This window comes from Alligator sinensis, unplaced genomic scaffold (assembly GCF_000455745.1).
Source record: "Alligator sinensis unplaced genomic scaffold, ASM45574v1 scaffold528_1, whole genome shotgun sequence".
In the NCBI taxonomy this organism is placed as follows: Eukaryota; Metazoa; Chordata; order Crocodylia; family Alligatoridae; genus Alligator; species Alligator sinensis.
The window spans coordinates 3,891,523-3,912,066 of NW_005841846.1; the positions used below are offsets into that span (position 1 = coordinate 3,891,523).

Here is a 20,544-nt window from a genome sequence, read left to right on the forward strand (position 1 = left end):
GTTGGTGCAGTTACAAAAGAAAAGGTATATCAGGAAATGATAAAATCGCAGAGAGGAATCTCAAGGGGTGTAAAAACAGGTTTGGGGAAGCATAAAGAAGGAGCATCAGATTTCCAGGATGGTAGAACAGATCGTGCTTTCCAAGTTCAGTCCGAAGTGTCTGCTGTGCCTGGGTTTTTTTTACATAAGTTCAGCACTTCTAGAGGTGGGAGTCCTTGCAGACTGAATAGTTCAGAATACCTGAGTTTTGGAAAGGAGAGAGGACCTATGTAGACTCAGGTCCTAGTCTGCCTTTAAGACATCTGAATGCCATTAGGAAATTTTAGGCATCTCTGTCTTGTAATATGATCTTATCCCAATGTCTTTGAGTCCTTGGCAAACTGTTAATCCATCCATGTTTTTAACTCTGCTTCAACTTAACTTTAAGACATTGGGGGAGAGAAGGAAGAGGAGGCCCTGCACACCTTTTCCCCAGTAGCAGAGTGGTCAGGGCATTTGGCTATGAAGTGTGGGACCTGGATTCTAGGTCCCACTCAGCCAGAGCAAGTTTGAATCTATGTTTCCATTTTCTCCTAGCCACTAGGAAATGAGCCAAGCAGAGATGAAGGCATATTCCATCCATCCTATTGATGCTGTGCCACTGAGCATAAATGCAGGAGTAAGGGGACCAGAAGGAGAGAATTCAAGAGAGGACCTGAGTCTGTAGCCCTGTAAGGAGGGAAGGAACGCTTGACTCTGGTCTTTCTCTTATTTCTTTTTTATATTTTTTTTTTATTAAATAGTAATTAAATAAAATGTATACAAGCACTGGAATGAGGCCAAAACCTTGGGCTCCTTCCCTTGCAGAGGTCCCCCCTGACCAGGCAACAGTTATGCTCCTGGTTACTTGCATTCCTTGTGAACCCCTGACTCTTGCATTTTCTTCTTCCTTGTGGCTCAGTTTAAACAACAAGGATCAAGGATGCTTGTAGCCATGTTTTGCCCATATTCTGATGATCGGGGTTGGAAAGTGGTAGACATGGATTCAAAGCCTCTCAGGCTTACTGGAGGCTAGGATCCAGGTCTCCCAAGGTCTTTCATTCATCAGCAAGTCTAAGCAGATGATCTAAGCAGATAAGCACAGGCTCTTGTCTTTGCCTTGACAATACCTCACCAACTCCTGCAAGGAGGTAAGCACTGTAATATATAATTCAGTTTTTTAAATGAGTGCCACTTAGTTCACAGAAGTTATGGAGAGTGCCTCAAGTCCAGTGAGGGGTTCCTTGTGTCCAAAAGAGTTGAGAAGTAATATCCTTCTTTTGCTCTGGGCTTTTGGGCCAAATGTAGATGAAGTATTATCCTTCTCCTCACAGAATAGGATCCCAAAATGATTGAAGCCCATCAGATGTAACCCTGAATCAGATGCCTTAGGGGCAGGAGCTTGCACACATCCTTATGCCTAGCATTTCTGATGGGCTGCCTGTAGGTGACACTCTGCTCAAGGTTTATGTGCTTCAGAGGCACGTGTGTGGCCTCTAGCCAAAATGGGAGAACTATATATCTACGTAGGCATAATGGGCATTTTTACATGTGCTCGGGGGGAGGAGGGAGGATGCTTTAATTAGAGCATCTCCGAGAGCCACTCTAATTAAAACACCCGTAATGTCCATGTACTCATGTCCCCCTGCTTCAAACTGATGGCAGGGGCACTTTAAATAAAGCTTGTCGAACAAACTTTAGTTAAAGCACCCCCGCCACCATTTTGAAGTGCAGGGATGCTGATATACCAGACGCAGAGGCTGCTGGAGAGCACTAATTAACACTCTCCAGCAGACTCGATTAATTGAGTAATCACAGTGCTTTGGAGCAGTCTCCCCACACATCTACAGGCACCCAGTAGGATTAACTTCTAGGCTACTCATTGAGAGAAAGAGAATTGCATGTCCATTTATCCAAGTGTGTGAATTTCTTTTCTGTTGTTTTGCCCAATTAGCCACACAGCATTGAATGTTCAGTAGGCAAAATAGGATCTGGGCCATCTCCGCCATCTCATGTGCAGATTTTCTTTTCTTTTTCTTTTGTCTGTAGGATGAATCAAACCTAATCCTAGCTTTAGAACAAAGTAATTATCTCCCACCAAGTCATTTGCAAAAATTTCTCCCTTTGGATTTGTTAGTATAAAGAGAGACTGTAGCCTGCCCTCATCATAAACACTTCTTTCCTCATTGCAAGGACAATACAGTATACATTTCCTTCTTACTTATCATTCCATTAAAGGAAGGAACTAAATCTTTATTTTATTTAAACTGTTTTTTCAAATAATATATTTTTCATTATTGTATATGTATACATGTCTGCATACACATGTACACACATGCTTGTATACAGTATATGCACATATTTACTGTATTTTTTGGTATACAACAGATGGTCAGCTTCAGTTTCAGAGGGATTTGAAAGCAAAGCCAAAATGGTTACTCTTATAAGGCAAAGGGTAACCATTGACAGGTTTTGCTCAAAGCAGGGCTCATAAGTGTAGTATGTCTTGACTCAGTTGTTGACATTAGATGCATCTACATATGAAACCAGTGTGATGCAATAAACTCCAGCGCAATATTGCTCCCGCATTTACATGTGTGCCCAGGACCACAGCACATTGAGCTAGGTCAGAGCAGCCCCAGCTGGCAGGGAGTCCCAGGGATCAGCTTGCTAGCCTGGAGCTGTTCTCACCCAGCTCAACGTGCTGCGGAGAGGCTGGCTAGGGCACAAGGGTGCTCCAGAGTGGGGCTAGCCAGCTGGCATCCCCTACACCAAAACACCCAGCCAGCCCTGTCGGCATCTACATGTAGGTTGTTGTACACTAAATAGTTTACAAGTACTAACCTACAGTGTAGTCAGTTAGTTTACTGTGACCTAATAGAACTACATGTGTAGACACAGTGACTTTACCACAGTAAACGTCTCGTGTAGATGTACCCTGTCATCCTCAAAAGGAAAAAGATTGTTTAGCTTTAAGACTGTAGCAGAAATATTTCATAGAAATTGCTATACATTACAAATAAATAGGGGGTGCTTAGTTCTTGCGACTTGTGCAGGTCCATTCATTTTACAATTGTTATTGTATTTATAGGTGAACTAAAAACATTAATGCCACTTGATCGTGAGCAGCAAGCTGTTTATAATCTTTTGGTGAAAGCCACAGATGGAGGAGGAAGATTCTGCCAAGCTGATATTATTCTGACTCTAGAAGATGTGAATGACAATGCCCCAGAGTTTACAGCTGATCCTTACTCCATTACAGTGTTTGAAAACACAGAGCCTAAAACTTTATTGACAAGAGTGCAGGCTACAGATGCAGATGCAGGTATATGTTGTTTAAACAATACTTCTCCCATGGAATCAAATTGCTGTCTTTAGTTAGTCTTATCTTTAGAGATGTTGAGTCTGTCAGTGGGGCTGGTGGGTCATCCATAGTCTTTCAAGGTTGGATTTTTAAATTATATATTTAGGTTCAGTAAGTCAGATATAACTTTCATCTGGATGAAACGTGTACATTTGTCACAAACGTCAGTTGGAATGTGTACATTTGTAAACCCAACGTACCTGGTTTGATTGTGTGCAAAAATATGGAGGAGGAAAATTTAAGGGCCTAATTCTCCTTTCTTATGCATTGATTTCACAATATCTCAAGTCTTTTGGCTTTTTCCTATTTTAAAAAGACACTCAAGTTCCTGTGTGCTCAAATAAGTATCTGTTTACAGAGGTGTACTTTGAGTGCCCTATTAATCTAATCACAGTAGTATCATATAGTTTAGCTCCGTTAATTATACTTTCATATAACATATCCTGATATTGAGATATAAGTAGCTTTCCTTTTGCTATCACTGTATAGCTATGGAGTGTTACATAAATAAGATGTGAGAATGACATTTAAAAGAATTTGCTTTGTGTTTATAAACCCAGAAGAAGAATGCAGAAACACAATTTCTATGTCTAAGGGTATAAAACCTTCAGGTCTGTCAGGTCATGATGATCAAATTGTAGTATTAGTTTGTATGGCCTTATTTTTGAGAAACACGTTGTATATGTCATGATACATCTATGCATAATGGGAAGATAGCAAAATAGAGCAGTTTTCACACTTTGCCAGTCTTTGTGGCTCATAAGTAAAATGATTGGCACAGAATGTTATGTTCATTTTTAATACAGAATTCTTTCCAGAAAAGGGTTCTTGTTTATATTGAATGCTTGATTTTAAATAAACTTATTGGATCTGAGTTTAGGTGTTTGATATATCATGGCCACCTATTTCTAAGCTTCCAGAATAGAGGAGTTTTTAATTTGAAATTATAATTAAATGATATTTTATCTGTACAATAAATGTTAGCTTAACCTTTTAAAATCAGATGCTACCTTATTCATGTCTTCTGCATTTGACAGTAGCTTTTATAGTTATGTAAATTTGCTCTAACATAGACAAGTGTTTCCCGCACGCTTTTCATTTATATGGCTGTCTAGATCTGTTATTATAGAAATGCACTGTCATTTCATGTTCCATTATTGTTTCTAAATGCAGGTGTTAACCGTAAAGTTCACTACTCACTGGTGAACTCTGCAGATGGACAGTTTTCTATTGATGAATTATCTGGAATTGTTCGATTGGAGAAGCCTTTAGATCGGGAGCTGCAGGCAGTATACACTCTAAATTTAAAAGCAGTAGATGAAGGTTTACCTAGAAGATTGTCCTCTACTGGTACCCTTGTGGTTTCTGTTTTGGATATAAATGATAATCCACCTGTGTTTGAGTATAGCGAGTATAGTACCAACGTATCGGAGGACACTTTGGTTGGAACAGAGGTTCTTCAGATTTATGCTGCCAGCAGGGACATTGAAACCAATGCTGAGATCACCTATGCAATAGTCAATGGAAATGAACATGGAAAATTCAGTATTGATTCAGCAACAGGTAACAGCATATAATTGTCAGTTAACAAAAGCATGTATGTTACCACATCCTTGTCATATTATTTTTACTAAGCAATGTGTAACAATATTGTGTCTTGCCACTTCTTAGCTAAGCAGATGGGCATATGTTCTGTAGAATCCATGCTACCGTAATGATTTGTTTGCTTCACATTCATGCTAAAGATGAGCAATAGTTTAAAAACAGTCTTGGAAAGAAGTGCAGTAAAATATAAAACATTAACTGAATTTAAATAATCTGGTAAATGTTACTTAAGTTACCTTTACTTAGTGTGCAAGAATCCAAAATGGTCTCCACCCTGAAGAAAAAAAATTATGACTTTAGAGAATTTTAATAATCTGTTCACAAAAATCATTACATATAATCAAGATGATTGGTTAGACACTGTAAAAGAAAGATCTGAGACTAAATTGGCATGGAAAATTAATCATTTGTCCACAAAGATGGTAATTGTAGGACATTTGGTGAGGCATTGGGAAAAGATTGTTGAGTACAATAGTTCGGTGTTTCTGGCCTAACAACAGAGTTTAGGACTGAAGGTCATTCAAACGTAAATCATTTGTGTAAATTTCACCCTTTATTATTAACATATTGGAAAAGAGTGGCATATCACAATGCTACGTCTGTTGTGTTTCCTATATTCCACAGGTTTTTTGTCTAGGATATAGTCAGGAAAAAGTTTTTCTTTCCTAGGACTGTCTCTACATCCAAAAGTTGAATTAAGAAAATAAATGCTATACCAGGTGAAACCACTGGTCCATCTAGTCCAGTATACTCGTCTCCAACAGTTCCAGGAGTGGTTTCTATAGAGGGAGAGCATTGAATCGGTCATAGCTAGAATGATTTATACCTAGAGTACCGTGCCCCTTCCTAGTAAGCATGCAGTTATTCTAGAATAAAGTGCTTTTTAGTAATGTAGCTTGTTGGAAGAGACAAGATGTCCTGGGGGGAAGAAAGCACTTGATAATGGTAGAGCTATATCTGTACTAGGGGCTGTGTCACTTAATTTAGTAAAAGCTTACCTTTAACCAAAACAGTTTTATCAGGCAAAATCTCTTTCAAGCCCAGATAATTTTGCTCTTTCCATTGCTCACTCCTCCCTAACATCAAAGATGGTTGCTGTGTAAGGGAGATCAAAGGTTACTTCATGTGTTCTACTTGGTTTGATGCAAAATAAAAACAGGATGTATTTTTCTAAAGATTGTTGGTAATTAAAGAACAAAGGAATGAAAATTGTCAGAAAAATACCAGTTTTAGAGTTCTAAAGCAGAGAGTGTTCATGACGGGTCCTGATTTCATCACAGGTTTACACCAGTGTAGCACAGTGATAAATCAGGTGCTTAACATCAAACAGGATAAACTGCAAAGCAATAATAAGTGGTGCTATGATAATATTAGAAGTTACAAATGCAATTTGTTTTTCCAGGAGCCATTTTTATTATTGAAAGCCTGGATTATGAAAGTTCCCATGAGTATTACTTGACAGTGGAAGCTACAGATGGAGGCACACCTTCATTAAGTGATGTTGTAACAGTGAATATTAATGTAACAGATATCAATGACAATACTCCAGTGTTCAGCCAAGACACGTACACTGCAGTAATCAGTGAAGATGCTGTACTTGAACAATCAGTCATTATGGTAGGTATTACTGTGTTTTTTCTATCATTCTTCCCTTATAGAACAATAAAATATTAATTGGAAGGTGAGTATACATGCATAGATACAATCTGCTTTGTAGTAAGTTGTCTGTTTTTAAACATTTTTCAGAACTGGGCATGCTAAATGTACACAAAACTGCACATTTTGAGATGCTTGTAATCTATTTATATGGATTGCAATTTCAATTTTTAGAAAGACCCCAGGGAGTATATTATGGCTGACATTGATCTGTTCCAATATTGGATTTTTTTCCTTGAGAAATCTGTAATATACAGCCCTAAAACATATGTGCCTTCCCTTACGAGGAAAAAGAAATGTAAAGTCTACCTAGACCTGTTTTAAATGAGAATATAATATCCTCTAGGTTATGGCAGATGATGCTGATGGACCTTCAAACAACCACATTCATTACTCAATTATAGATGGCAACCAGGGAAGTCCTTTTACCATTGACCCTACAAGGGGTGAAATAAAAGTGACTAAACTTCTAGACAGAGAGAAGGTAAGATGTGTACCTTTGAAAAGTTTGGATTCACTTAAATAGGTTAAAATGCAAATAACTGACACTGCTATTTTTGATCAATATTTATTTAAATTATAGAATCTTAAAAAATAAGGGCTGGAATTGACTTCAGAAGGTCATCTAGTCTACTCCCTGTTCAAGGTGTTTTAAAATTACTTTAAGTATAAGGTTTTAGGTAAGGAAAGTAAAACCATCTGTTTGTGACATTACTGTGTGTGTTTCAGATTATAAATTTTTATTAATTATTTTATATGCTGCATAGTAGAGCTTCAGTGGTCGTCTGGATAGCCAGGGTATTAGGCATGCATTAGATGGATTTAAATCTTTCTTTCTAAATTAATAATAAAAAAACTATAACAACTTCACTTAAATGTGAATCCTTCTTTTTTAGATTTCAGGATATACCTTGACAGTGCAAGCTTCAGATAATGGAAATCCACCCAGAGTCAACACAACTACTGTAAACATTGATGTATCTGATGTAAATGACAATCCTCCAGTGTTCTCAAAGGGGAACTATAGCATTATCATCCAGGTAATCTAAACATAGTACTGTATACATTTTAGCAATCAAACTACATACATCTTTTGAATGTTAATTTGTAACTGGAAGAGTTTTGCAAAACATCATAAACAATGTTATTGGTTTATTTTATGTTTAATTACTTAAGGCTGACTAAGTATCAGTGGGACTGTTGGCCTCACCATATGCTTATCAGTGTAAATCAGAGATGTAGAGTCTGTAATCTACCCTGCAGCCCTGTAGAAAACTTGGAATAGGATCCCTCAGTTTTTGCAAGTACATTAGTATTTAGGTTTACAATATGTCTAACATTCAAAGTACCTATACAGTACTTTATATAAAATATATCAGTCATAAATTGACTGGCCTGTTTTGCAAGAGATTATATTTAGAAAATTATATTTAAACTTCTCTTTAATTGTAAGTGTTTTGCACAGTTGCATGTACACCAAGATCTAATTCATATTTGCCCACTCCATGGGCTGGCAGCAATTAAAAAGGAGAGATTTTTCTTGTTGCTGAAAAGCAGACCCTTATGGCTAGTTAAGAGATGCTGATCAGCTTTAAAATAAATGCTCTTTACATCTCTCATAGTACAGATGGTAGGTCTGATGTTATATGGGCTGAAGTATTGAAGCAAAGAAATAAGGATAACAGGGATACACTAAAATTTTAGAGATTTTACTTTAATATTGAAAGATACCATTTTTCATTGATTCTACCCTTCAGGCATATGTCAGGGAAATGATCTAAATCCAACTGGCTAAAATGTAATGGAATTAGAAAAGAGAACCAGTAGGGAAGTACTTATGAGTTGAGGAAATGCCACAACATATTTCATTCTTATTGAGAGCTGATCATAGCTAACTGGTCTGTTTGGATCTTGTGTTTTATGCCTTTGTCCTTGTGTATGAAAGTCAAAATAGGGTGCCTGCTTAAACGTCTCCATGTTAACAAAAGTGTGTTGGAGGAGAGCAAGGTTATCCTTCATTACAAGAGAAAGGAACATGAAAGTGAAGCAATATTTTTCTCTAAAAACAGTACTTTTATTTTCTGTCCTTGAGGTTGGTAGGTGCTCATGCATGGATTAAGATGACAAATAATTAACAGGTTATATTCTCATATCTGTTAATATCAAACCTAAAACAGAGCTAGACCAAATGTATAGCTGATCTATAAGCTTTACAATTTCAGGCTGAGGTGAAAAACGCCTTACTCATAGGCAATGGGGCAGGCAGAGGTGAGGGCATCCTCCATCCACCCATTGAAGCAGCTCCACTGAGCATAAAGGAATGGAAGAGTAATGGGATCAGAAAGGGAACTAACAAAGGAACTCTTTGCTAATACAAAGGCAGTAGTGACTGTATCAGTGGCTCTTCTGTTCTCAACACTGAGGTATATTAGCAGGAGGAGAGAGGGTTTTGGAAGACTTGTATTAAGGCTTTTGTGGTAGAGTATAAATTAGATCAATCTCTCAGATGCTTTAACTCTCATTGATGCAAGTTTCTCTCTTTTGTATGGCATCATATATCAACTTCCAAATCTATGAGCCAATGACTAGTATTATAGCTCAATGTGCAGATTCCATCTACCTTGTCTGGGCATTTGTAAAGATCACAGCTTTCGATTAAGTGTTGTGCTGTCTGCTGGACTCTGCATTCACACAGGGGGCTGTCCAAGATGTTCATCTTGTGAAGTATAGTTTTGAAGCATCCATATGCAGATCTCAGTCTGTTCAGCTTGACCCATAGTTCTCTGTTGAGGTCATACCGAATGAGGGACTCATTTGGTGTTAGTAGAAAATACTGTAGGAAGAGATCTGACTTTTCCTAGCAGTCAGCCCACTCCATAGGTTTGGTTTGGTTGTTGCCCATAGGTTTGGTTCAATAGTCACAATCTCTTCCAGGAGCTTGCGGGCTTCATGTACGAACAGTTTTTGACTTTTGAGTCTCTTAAACCTCTATCTGTTCAGGTCTTCAGTTAACAGTTGATGGAGCAGGTGATTTTTGTCTTCTCTTGCCTCTGTTGCCTGTAACAATGTTAGAGTCTGTCATCTTCTATCACTTGGTCTAATGACCTAGAATACATGGAGTATATCTCTGTGTGTGTAGGTTGGGCAGCCTGTTATGAGTCTCAGTGCACTGTTGAGTACAGTGTCAAGTTTTTTTTCAGTGTGACAACTTCTGGATCATACAGGAACATAACATTCTGCTGGGGCATATATCATTGCAAGTGCGGTGGTTTTGAGCACTTTGAAGTTGTCACCCCATGTCATGCTGACTAAACATCTTAAAGCAGCCACCAGTGCATAGACTTCAGTGCTAACCTTCTGAATATGATGATTATAGGTGAGGAAATGGTTTAATATGACTCCTAGGTAGGTTGGGGTATGCTCATGGGGATGTGATTACCTACTCTGATATTCAGGGTGCTCTTGGCTTAACAATTGTCCAGTTGGAAGAGCAGTGATATTAATTTATTGATGTTCAACTTTTAAGTGCGACTTGTGGAGATAGTCAGTGATGAGTTCCATATCAGCACTCGCTGTCTTTTCCAGTTGTTATGTCTATTTCTTGGGCTACTATAGTGTCATTGTCAAGATAGATGTATTGTACATGGGAATGTGAAGTATGTACACTGAAAAGTATTGGTGCTAGCACTGACCCTTGATGAACTCCAGAGTTTATATTTTGCTTTTTTTTCCTTGGCTGGTAGTGCATTTGAATGATCTGCTGGAGATCATGTTCATGATGAAAGTGATAGCTTGCAGTCAGGTATCATAGAGTGAAGTTTATATTCAAGGCCTTGATGCTGTATAGGGTCATAGGTGGCTATACGGTAAATTTAAAGACCGGGCCTGTTTTCTAACTGTCTTCCAATCCATTTTCTATATCAGATGTAAGTAATATAATTTGGTCAATGGTACACCATCATTTTTCCAAAAGCCAACTTGTTCTTTTTGGACCTCGGGATCTATTCCATTAAGGATTATGTGCTCCACAAATGTATATGTAATGCATAGTAGTGAGATGGGTCGGTAGCTCTTTGGATCCTCTGGTAATTTATTGGGTTTCAGGATACAAATGACATCAGCTTTTCTCCAGCTTTTTGAAAGTCTGTTACGTTCTAGACATTCTTACATGAATTTCAGAAACCATCTTTTCGTTGCTGTTCTGAGCATGGTAGTGAATCCTAGAAATAGCTCATCTGGTCCGGTAGCCTTACCAGTCTTTATTGGTTTAAATAGCTGCATTGAATTCGTTGTCAGAGTTGTGCGCAGTTTAAATTAAGGTTGGCATAGGGTAATTTAAGCTGTTCATGAGTCAGATAGATGTCTAATCATTTCTATATATTGCTAGCTTGGATTGCTATACTTGCTGCTGTTGCATAGTATTTTCACAATGGACCCAGGGCAATGTCATTTTTGATGCCATTGTTTGTAAGGCAGTTGGTGTTGTGCCATGCTTATCTGCTCAAGTGGGTCATATCCAATCCTTCAATGGTAGTAAATCATCTCTCCTTTTTGATATTGTTCAATGTGGTAGTCCTCTGTTCTGTAGTACTCTTTTACAGTTGTAGGGTCATTGCATTGCTTAATGATATTAAAGAGCTGTTCTCACTGCTGGTCCCAGCATGGCACCCAATGGCTTCTGTAGCCTCTAAGTACAGTTTCTTAAAGTGTCTTGTAAAAGTAGCAACAACAAAAGGGTCTCTCTCTCTCTCTCTCTCTCTCTCTCTCACCTCCTACTCTCCCAGCATGAATATAAAGATGGTGAGGCATTCTGTCCCCTGTTATAGAAAATGATGCTACTGTGGGCATGTTCCCCTTTGCTCTTAAAGACATTGATACAAATCAGGTATTTAAGGCTACAGTTCTGTCCTAACAGACATACACATGATCACAGTAAATTCCTCAGTCAAGAAAGGAAATTGGACTCCTGATTCTTACTTGCTCCTCTCATTTTTTTTCCTCCTAGAATTGAGATACTGCTCCTCAGAGCACAGGGACTGTGATTGTCCCTAATTGGTGGCATTAAGTATATGTGAAGTGTCTGGTGGCTTAATGATTAACCTAAAGACCCCAGTCCTTGTTGAGAACAAAGGTGGAAAAATTGAAGTGAAAACCCCAGTCCTTGTTGAGAATAAAGGTGGAAAAATTGGAGTGAAAATATTTTTAAATATGGTGAACCAAATAATTGGAAAATGTTGTAGACAATAAAAAACAAGAACAGATTTAAAATACTTATTTGCATCTTCTGTTGTTATTGTCATTATTCACATTGAGTAATATCTTCCTCCGGTAATACAGTCCTATTGATTTCATTCATAAACAGTTGCTCTAAGTAATCAGTCTGACAATAGTGTGTCTCCAGTTAACTTTTTTTTTCCTGTTATGAAGAAGAAATCCAAATTAGGCTATCACACTAATTACAGCATTTCACTGAAACTGTCTGATGAGATGTTGTTATATCTTTATAGGAAAATAAGCCTATCGGATTCAGTGTGTTGCAGCTGGTAGTGACAGACAAAGATTCTTCCCATAATGGTCCACCTTTCATCTTCACCATCCTGAGCGGAAATGAAGACAACACTTTTCAGATTAACCAGCAAGGAGTACTTAACACATCTGTTGCTCTGAATCGCAGAGTGAGGGATCGTTACTTACTTCATATTAAGGTATGCAATGCATGTTTCTGGCAGGCTTGCATCATCAAATTTAATTACTCTGTTAAGTTTTGTAGTTCTCTCTTTGCTTAGGGAATAGCCCCTTGCATGTGTGTGATAAGATTCTTTTATGCCAAATTGTGATTTTAAGACCCAACTTCTACAAGAAGTAATGCTTTAGTGAACCTAGTGATTTACATGGGACTCCATCTAGCTATAGATGTCTTCCCTTACGGATTTTATTGAAGGATTGAAGTATAAGGTGAACACCTGCCCTAAAGCTTTTGAAGAGCCTTGGATGTGGGGTTCCCCTCCGGATTTTATTGAACGATTGAAGTATAAGGTGAACACCTGCCCTAAAGCTTTTGAAGAGCCTTGGATGTGGGGTTCCCCTCCCCACCCAAGAATATGTTCCATCTGCATCTCCTTCATTTCTTATCAGAAAGGTTACTGCTTGCTAGCAGCCCCCTGGGAAAGCAGCGAGCATCAAGGTCTGCCATTCTGTCCTCTTGAAGTACCTACTGCTTTATTATAGTCTTCCACTTTTCTTTCTGCAAGGGCTTCCAACTGATCCTTGGAAAAAGTTGGAGAATGCTCCGATGTTCTTGAAAGGGTACAACAACAATGTACAGTACAGAAGCACTGAAATCGTATCTGTTGGGTAAAAATACCTTTAATATACTACAATTGTTTTTTTTCAATGGCACTTGAAAGTACAATTTTTCCAGTTTCAAAAATCTAATGTTAGTAGAGCCTTGACAGCCTAGTGTTCAGTGTACATATGGTAAACATTTGCTCATATACAGCCATATGCTTATTCAGATTAGGGACTAATTTAGATGCTTCTACCCAATGGGCCTGATTCCTACTTCCCAGGGACCATGGGAGGGCAAGCTAGGCTGAAATGTACAGCTCCATGACCCCATGTCTACCCATCTGCAGCAGAGCACACTGCTCAGTGTTTGGGTGGCCAGCACAAGGTCTTCTGGGGGACAAGGGAAGGCAGCAGTGGCAGTCCTGATACTAGCAGCCATAGGCCCTGCTTATCTGTGGAAGACTGCAGTGAACACAGGGTTCCAAACGGAGGCAAGAAAGCACTTACCAGGGCTGTGCAAAGCTTTGGTTGCATAGTTGATTCCAAGGAGATTCGGCCCGATTCGGCAGCCGAATCTCTGAATCCGAATCAAATCAGGAGACCCATTAAAAGGCCCGAATCAAATCTGAAGCCTCCAAATCAATTCAGAAAAGATTTGGATATTCCGATCAGCCAGGGAGAGGCAGGCACAGCCAGGCAGCTGCAGGTTCTCCTGTGGCTCCTCCGGCTGTTCCTGCCTCTCCCTGGGTGGAGGGAACCACGGGAGAAGCCCCGATGGCTGCCCTGCCCGGCCCCATCCCCCACCCGGCACTTCAAAAAAAAAAAAAGCCCCGCACTCATAGCTCTGGCAGTGGCCATCAGGGCTCATGGCAGAATCCAAATCGAATACTTCCCTAGTCGCACAGGCCTAGTGCCCCACAGGGGCTAGGTGCCACAGCATCGTTAAAGGGACCTTGTGGCACCCTGGTTGAGGCTCCCTGATCTAAGCTTTAGTATCTCTCACAGATAATAAGCTAAATGCACTTGCGGCCTCTCTTTGGTTTTTGAGTGGACCTTCTCTCAGGACTTATTCCCTAACATGGATTCAGATGTTTCCTCCACTGTCAGACTGGATGCTGGCCTTCTGCCTACTGTGACAAACCATGATTACGTCAGCAAACCTGACTTGGGTTTGATACATGTAGTGTGTTCCCTGTTTGAGTTATGATAGTGGCATTCTGCAACCAAACAGCCTTCTTAAACTAAAGTATTATTTAAATTATTTAAAACACAGGTATTTCAGAAATCTTATGTAAAGACTAGTTTCTTTCTTTTTTTACCTGCCTTTCTCTAAAGCTTACTGTTTCCTGGGTCTACAGAAAATAGCAACTTCAGATTATTCTGTCAGTCTGACCTCTTGAAAATTGAACCACTTACCATCCAGAAAGAGCTTGTGCACTGTTTAGAGTACTTTTATGTATCAGTTCCTACCCTGGCAAAACACACCAAGTCTGAATTCTGGAAGCATTATTGTCCTGCGATTTGTCACTTTACCCTCTTTTGTTGGCAGTTTGCTTATCTCTGACTATTGCCGTCCTTTGCTGGTTGTTTTTCTGCATAGCTCCCTCTAAGTTAGAACAGTCTGTTTGTACAGGAAAGTCTTACCAAACATGCTTTAACTTCACTGCCCAGATCACACGTGACCTTCATAAAATTGCCTCAACTTCCTTAGATCACAGTATCTACATTCCATTACGGCATCTGAAATCTGTCAGTTTTGGTATATTCACTTTGTCTCATTGTTTGCTCTGTGTTGTTTAGAAGCACCTGTCCAACATCTAGGCAAACTTCTGTTTCCATACTTAAAGACATTTTTTGTAAACATCTAGTTGGTCTAATAAAAGATATCACCTCTACCACAAGTTCTGATTCCTTTTGTCTCTTTGCTTAAACATTTAAGTTACAAGAAATCTTGTTTTCAGTGTAGTGTTTTTGTTAGCTTTTTTATGCCAGTGCTGTAAATTGCCTAACTATAAAGGTGTTACCATGGATGTACATATATAGAAACATCTTGACAATGAACATAGCACTTCCACACTGCTGCTTTTCATAACATGAAAAGTGCATGCAACATGTAACATAAAACCTGAGCAAATGATTTAAGCCCTGAAAAATTAAAATCTACTATTTTACTCTGTCTGACAAACTCTTCAATGATCCTTGCAAACCTCAGGAGCTAGTTTAGCCGATGAACCAGTTTCTTCACTTTCCCTCTGATGCTAGCCACTTGTCAATGGTTATGACTAGACTCCTGATTTCTTGTATCTTTGTTGCCCTTCACTGGCATAGATTTTTGCCTTCACCTCCATCTGAGTTTCTGAATGGATTTTTGAGACCAGGCTTTCTCCATCCATGTTACAGGCCTATTTTTAAAAGTTTCACCAGCAATTCCTTGCCTTTTGACCTTTTCTTAAATTTAATTTTCTCTCTCTCAATAAAAAATAAGCAGAATTTTTTCCCCAATAGCTTATAAGATGTCCATTGCACTTGATTACATTTTCTTTATTTTTTTTAAAAGGGAAGTAATAGATATCAATTAACAGATCTCACAGTATTACCGTATGAAATCTCCAGCAATGAGTCAAGCAGTCTTCATGCAGCTTTCCTGGATCGATTGTTCAAAGTACCACAAAAATCCTTTTCAAATATAGCTTTAAATATACCAGTTTTCATGAATTCCTACATCTTGCCTTTCTTTCCTGCTTGCCCATTTGTTCATTGTTTAACTCTTCTTATCTGCTGGAATAAACACATTGCCCCTTATCCTTATTTTTACATTTGGGTAACTAGAGTTGAGATTTCCTCACATGCCTCTTTCCTAAATTCCTTCTGCAAATGTTAAAATGGTAAATACATGTTAAAAAATTTCAGAAGTCCTGTCCCCTACCCTGCCCCTATTTGGCAAGGTAAAATTTTCTGTTCTTATCCTCAGTTTTTTCTACTGTTTAACTTTATATGTAAACATAAAATAATTTTCCTTTATATATCTAAAATATCTTTCCTGTATATCAAGAGCACTGTTTATTTGTAGACATAACAATATGAACATTATATTTGTAAGTCTTTACTTTACTTTCCTGTTTGTATTGCACTGCTCACTTTCATTTGCTGTAAATGAGTTTTCCTTAGGCAGGAGAAAGAAGAATTGAGAACAAAAGATTAAATGGAAGAACAAGAGAGGATATTATCTCATTTTTCTACTCTAGTTCTCTTTTCTTTGCATCAGTTTTGTGTCCTTATGCCAGAATGGATGGGGGTGGAGACATCTTGTTTAAAAAAGCTTTGAATTTTTTGGCTCTAGATGGTCTGATTCTGTCAGTGATAATTAGTATAATTGTTTGAAGTAAATACCATCACAGGATGATTTTTTTCTTCGTGACCACAGTCGTGAAAGACAACATTAGTAAGCGCAGTGTTGTACATGTACCAGTTTCCTTTTGATGTAACTTTTGGTGTATCACATTTAGATATTTTAATGGAATATTTCCCAATTACTACAGTGAAATATAAATGATAGTGTGCAAGTCATTTTGACTTTATAAACTGTTCCCCAGGTTTGAAATACAAAAAAAAAAAAATACTTCAGGCACCATCTGCTGTTTGAAATAAGCAACTGTGCATTTCTTATTTGTTAGTTAATCAGTTAGAAATGCAAAGAAACGTAGTAGGTGTTAAAACCAACATATCCATTAAATATTTGGAGATGAAGCGTCAAATATTTTCCTTTTTTCTATTATATTATTGCTTGGAAACTGTAAGTGTTGCTGTTACACAATAGAATCTTTCAAACCTCACATTGTTACTTTTTCTCTCAGTCTTAACAAATGATTTTGAAAGGTAATGTTGCAGATTTGGGCTGATGTGCAAAAGATCCACTAATTCACAGATAAGTGAAATATCTCTTCTTTTTTTTTATATGAACCATTTATGTTCTCACTTTTAGGTTTTCTTTCAAGATCCATATTTTTGTGAGAGCTTTTCCTCAAGTATACGTTTTATAGGAAGTACGTGTGTGTATGTAGCATTTTTAAAGGATATATTAGTATATACAGTACAAATATTTATCTTGGAAGCCAGTTTGATAAAGCATAAACTCATTATATCTTTATTTTCCATTAGGTGGCAGATAATGGAAAACCACAACTCTCATCTTTGGCTTACATTGACATCAGAGTTATTGAGGAAAGCATCTATCCCCCAGCAATACTGCCATTAGAAATCTTTATTACAACTTTTGGGGAAGAATATTCAGGTGGTGTCATTGGGAAAATCCATGCAACTGATCAGGATGTTTATGACACTTTAACATATAGTCTGGATGCCAAGATGGAATCCCTGTTCTCTGTGTCTAGCACTGGTGGGAAGCTGATAGCCCATAAAAGGTTAGATGTAGGACAGTACCTCCTGAATGTCACCGTTACAGATGGAAAATTTACTACTGCAGCTGACATTACAGTGCATATCAGACAAATAACACAAGAATTACTAAACCGCAGCATTGCCATACACTTTGCAAATCTTGCTCCTGAAGAATTTATTGGTGACTACTGGCGCAATTTTCAGAGAGCTTTAAGAAACATCTTGGGTGTGAGAAGAAATGACATACAAATCATTAGTCTCCAACCCTCTGATCCTCCTTCAAGCCTTAATGTACTGTTGCATGTTGAGAAATCTAGTAATTCCCTGCACCAAATTAAAAGTCTACTCCACAAAATAAACTCCTCTGTAGCTGACCTTGAGGAGATTTTAGGAGTCCGAATACTTGAAGTTTTCCACAAACTTTGTGCAGGCCTCGATTGTCCTTTGAAATTTTGTGAAGAAAAAGTCACGGTGGATGAAAATGTCATGTCAACCCACAGCACAGCTAGGCTGAGTTTTGTCACTCCACGTCACCACAGAGCAGCAGTTTGTCTTTGCCAAGGTAAGGAAAAGGTGTTACCCTGAAGATAAAGACTATGGCTTCCCACAAAAGAATGGAATAGAACATAGAACATTAAAATATACTGTAGCCACTGTTAGAACTATTGCACCATTTAATTCAAAATAAAGAAGTAAAGGGAAAGTGTATTGGGAGTAGATCTTACTTAAACTAACCATTTTTTGACAGCTTACCCAGTAAAGCCCCTAGGATGATTTATTATCATTATTGTTATTCTCATTCATTTTATGAGAAGGAACATCCTATTTTGCAGGCCATTATAAGGCAGTGGTAGTTGCCCCCACTTTAACATAGGTGGGTGCTTTGCACTGGCTTTGTATCTCCTGGATGTTGCTTAGATTATTACTCATGTAGCATCCATACTGTGCTATGAACCTGGCCTTCAGCTAGTGAGTAATACAAACAAAACATGGGCCTAGAGCCTCCATTGTACTGATTGTGTTGATTGGCCAGTGGATCTTTAAGAAATAATGCAATATTGTTTTCTAAAACAGTACAGCCAGGGCATGTGGTTCCAGCTACATCACAGGTGGGCATAAGTCAGGCACAGCAGTGGCAATGGGCAAAGCGGCTGCATGGCCAGCCATGAGGGCTGTATCAGCCCTCACTCACACTCCTGCTGTCAATCACCATGTCTACATGAGCCCAAGGGCCCCAGATTCTGTGGGAGTGCACTCCCCTTGGCCACTTCCCCGAACTTCTGGTTGCCCAACGGTAGCCTGGTATTGAGCGCCATTAAAATGCTTATTTTGTTTTACAGATGGGAGATGTCCTCTAGCAAATAGTATGTGTGAAGGAAACCCGTGCCCTGAAGGTTCTGAATGTGTGCCAGATCCTACAGAAGGAAAGTATACCTGTGTTTGCCATGGTAGCAATCCTGGCCAATGTCCTGGTGAGATTTAACTTTGAAACTCTTTGGAGAAGATTGTAGTACTTTCAACACAAATGTTGGTTTTAATCCTGTGGTAACTCATTCACTTGTTTTCTTTCTTTTTACATATTAGTTGGTTCATCGGTGACATTTACTGGAAGCAGCTATGTAAAATATCGTCTCATGGAAAATGAAAACAAAGAGGAAATGAAGCTCACAATGAGACTTAGAACATATTCGATCCATGCAGTTGTCATGTATGCCCGAGGAACAGACTATAGTATCTTAGAGGTATAGTACAAAGCTCTGTTTCATATTTGCTTTCAGATCAGCCAAATTAAAGGATACTTTTCTTGCTAGGCTGTAAGGTATATCATTTCTATCTCTGTAGAATTCTTATAGCTAAGAATTGCTTTCAAAGTAAGAAGCCTATCATTATGTACCCAAAAGAGAGCAAACATTTGTTAAAAGTTGTTTGTTTGTTTGTTTGTTTCCTAATATGCAATAACTCCTTTTCTTTAATAAAAATTGATCATCTGGTCTTTTTTACAGCTGATAGCTTCTAAGCATATTTGTCTAAGATTATCAGCCATAAAATAAGGCCCTGCCTGTGTTCAGAAATTATACTGAAAAAAAATTCTTAAAAATTAAACACCCAAATGGGAACACTGAAGAGGGAAGCCCAGATCTTCAAAGGCTCACTAATTAATCTTTTAACAATCTGTCACTTCCTTCACCAGGAGAAAAATAAAGACAAAGTAAAGCACACATTTCAATTAAGCCAAACAAAGAGCCATATGCGCAGTGAATCAGCAGCAGCAGCAGCAGAGTGTTTGAAATATAACATCAATAAACCACCCCCATGAACAGCATCTGAAAATGCTTTGTCATTTCTTTAACGTAACAAACAACTAATAATGCTTTGTCGTTTTCTTAACATAAATGGAAAACTCACTGGCATAAATGTTAAGCATATTTACTTAAGATGTCAGTGCTACTTGATTTTCACTGTAACAAAACACAGTGAAGTATAATGTGACCTTTTCTCGTTTGTTTCTGGTTTTTATTTTTCCTACCTAGATCAACCACGGGAGGCTCCAGTATAAATTTGACTGTGGCAGTGGCCCTGGTATTGTCTCTGTTCAGAGCATCCAGATTAATGATGGCCAGTGGCATTCAGTATCTCTTGAAGTAGATGGAAACTATGCCCGGTTGGTTCTGGACAGGGTACATACTGCATCTGGCACTGCTCCTGGAACTCTTCGAACACTAAATTTAGACAGTCATGTATTTTTTGGTGGTCATATTCGTCAGCAAGGTACAAGACATGGCAGAAGTCCACAGGTTAGCAATGGCTTCAGAGGATGTATGGATTCCATTGTACTTAATGGACAGGAACTACCACTAAACAGCAACCCACGAAATTATGCACATATGGAAGAATCTGTAGATGTTTCTCCTGGCTGTTTACTGGTTGCTATAGAAGGTTGTTCAAGCAGTCCATGCCAGAATGGAGGCATCTGTAATCCACTGACCAATGGAGGTAAGTTTTGCTCATTCTTCTACTGCTTTTCTAGTCCCCTGACTTAAACAAGACAGGCACCAGTAGAAGTTTTTAAAACATTTTCTTTAGGGTAATGAAAGGAAGTGCCATGACTGGGTTAACAGGGTGCCTCTCTGGGATGGCTAGGACACTGGTTTAGCATATCAGTGATACAGGGTCAAGAAACTGCTTTGCCTGATTCAAAACCCCATTTTTTCATT

General features: G+C 38.5%; 1 protein-coding gene across 13 annotated transcripts in view; it reads left to right on the plus strand.

The window, feature by feature from the left end:
- Positions 1-20,544, plus strand: part of FAT1 (FAT atypical cadherin 1) — a 165,460-nt gene that overhangs the window by 130,154 nt on the left and 14,762 nt on the right. For all 13 annotated transcript variants that reach the window (XR_003094782.1, XR_003094783.1, XR_003094784.1 and 10 more), the window contains 10 exons: positions 3,110-3,343; positions 4,556-4,945; positions 6,390-6,604; positions 6,990-7,127; positions 7,540-7,683; positions 12,151-12,348; positions 17,090-17,891; positions 18,670-18,801; positions 18,914-19,071; positions 19,861-20,323. Coding sequence is in view for 8 of the 13 variants with exons in the window: in XM_025207664.1 (XP_025063449.1) it covers positions 3,110-3,343; positions 4,556-4,945; positions 6,390-6,604; positions 6,990-7,127; positions 7,540-7,683; positions 12,151-12,348; positions 17,090-17,891; positions 18,670-18,801; positions 18,914-19,071; positions 19,861-20,323 (2,874 nt within the window). In the remaining 5 variants the exon portion in view is untranslated. The remainder of the gene's footprint in view (positions 1-3,109; positions 3,344-4,555; positions 4,946-6,389; positions 6,605-6,989; positions 7,128-7,539; positions 7,684-12,150; positions 12,349-17,089; positions 17,892-18,669; positions 18,802-18,913; positions 19,072-19,860; positions 20,324-20,544) is intronic.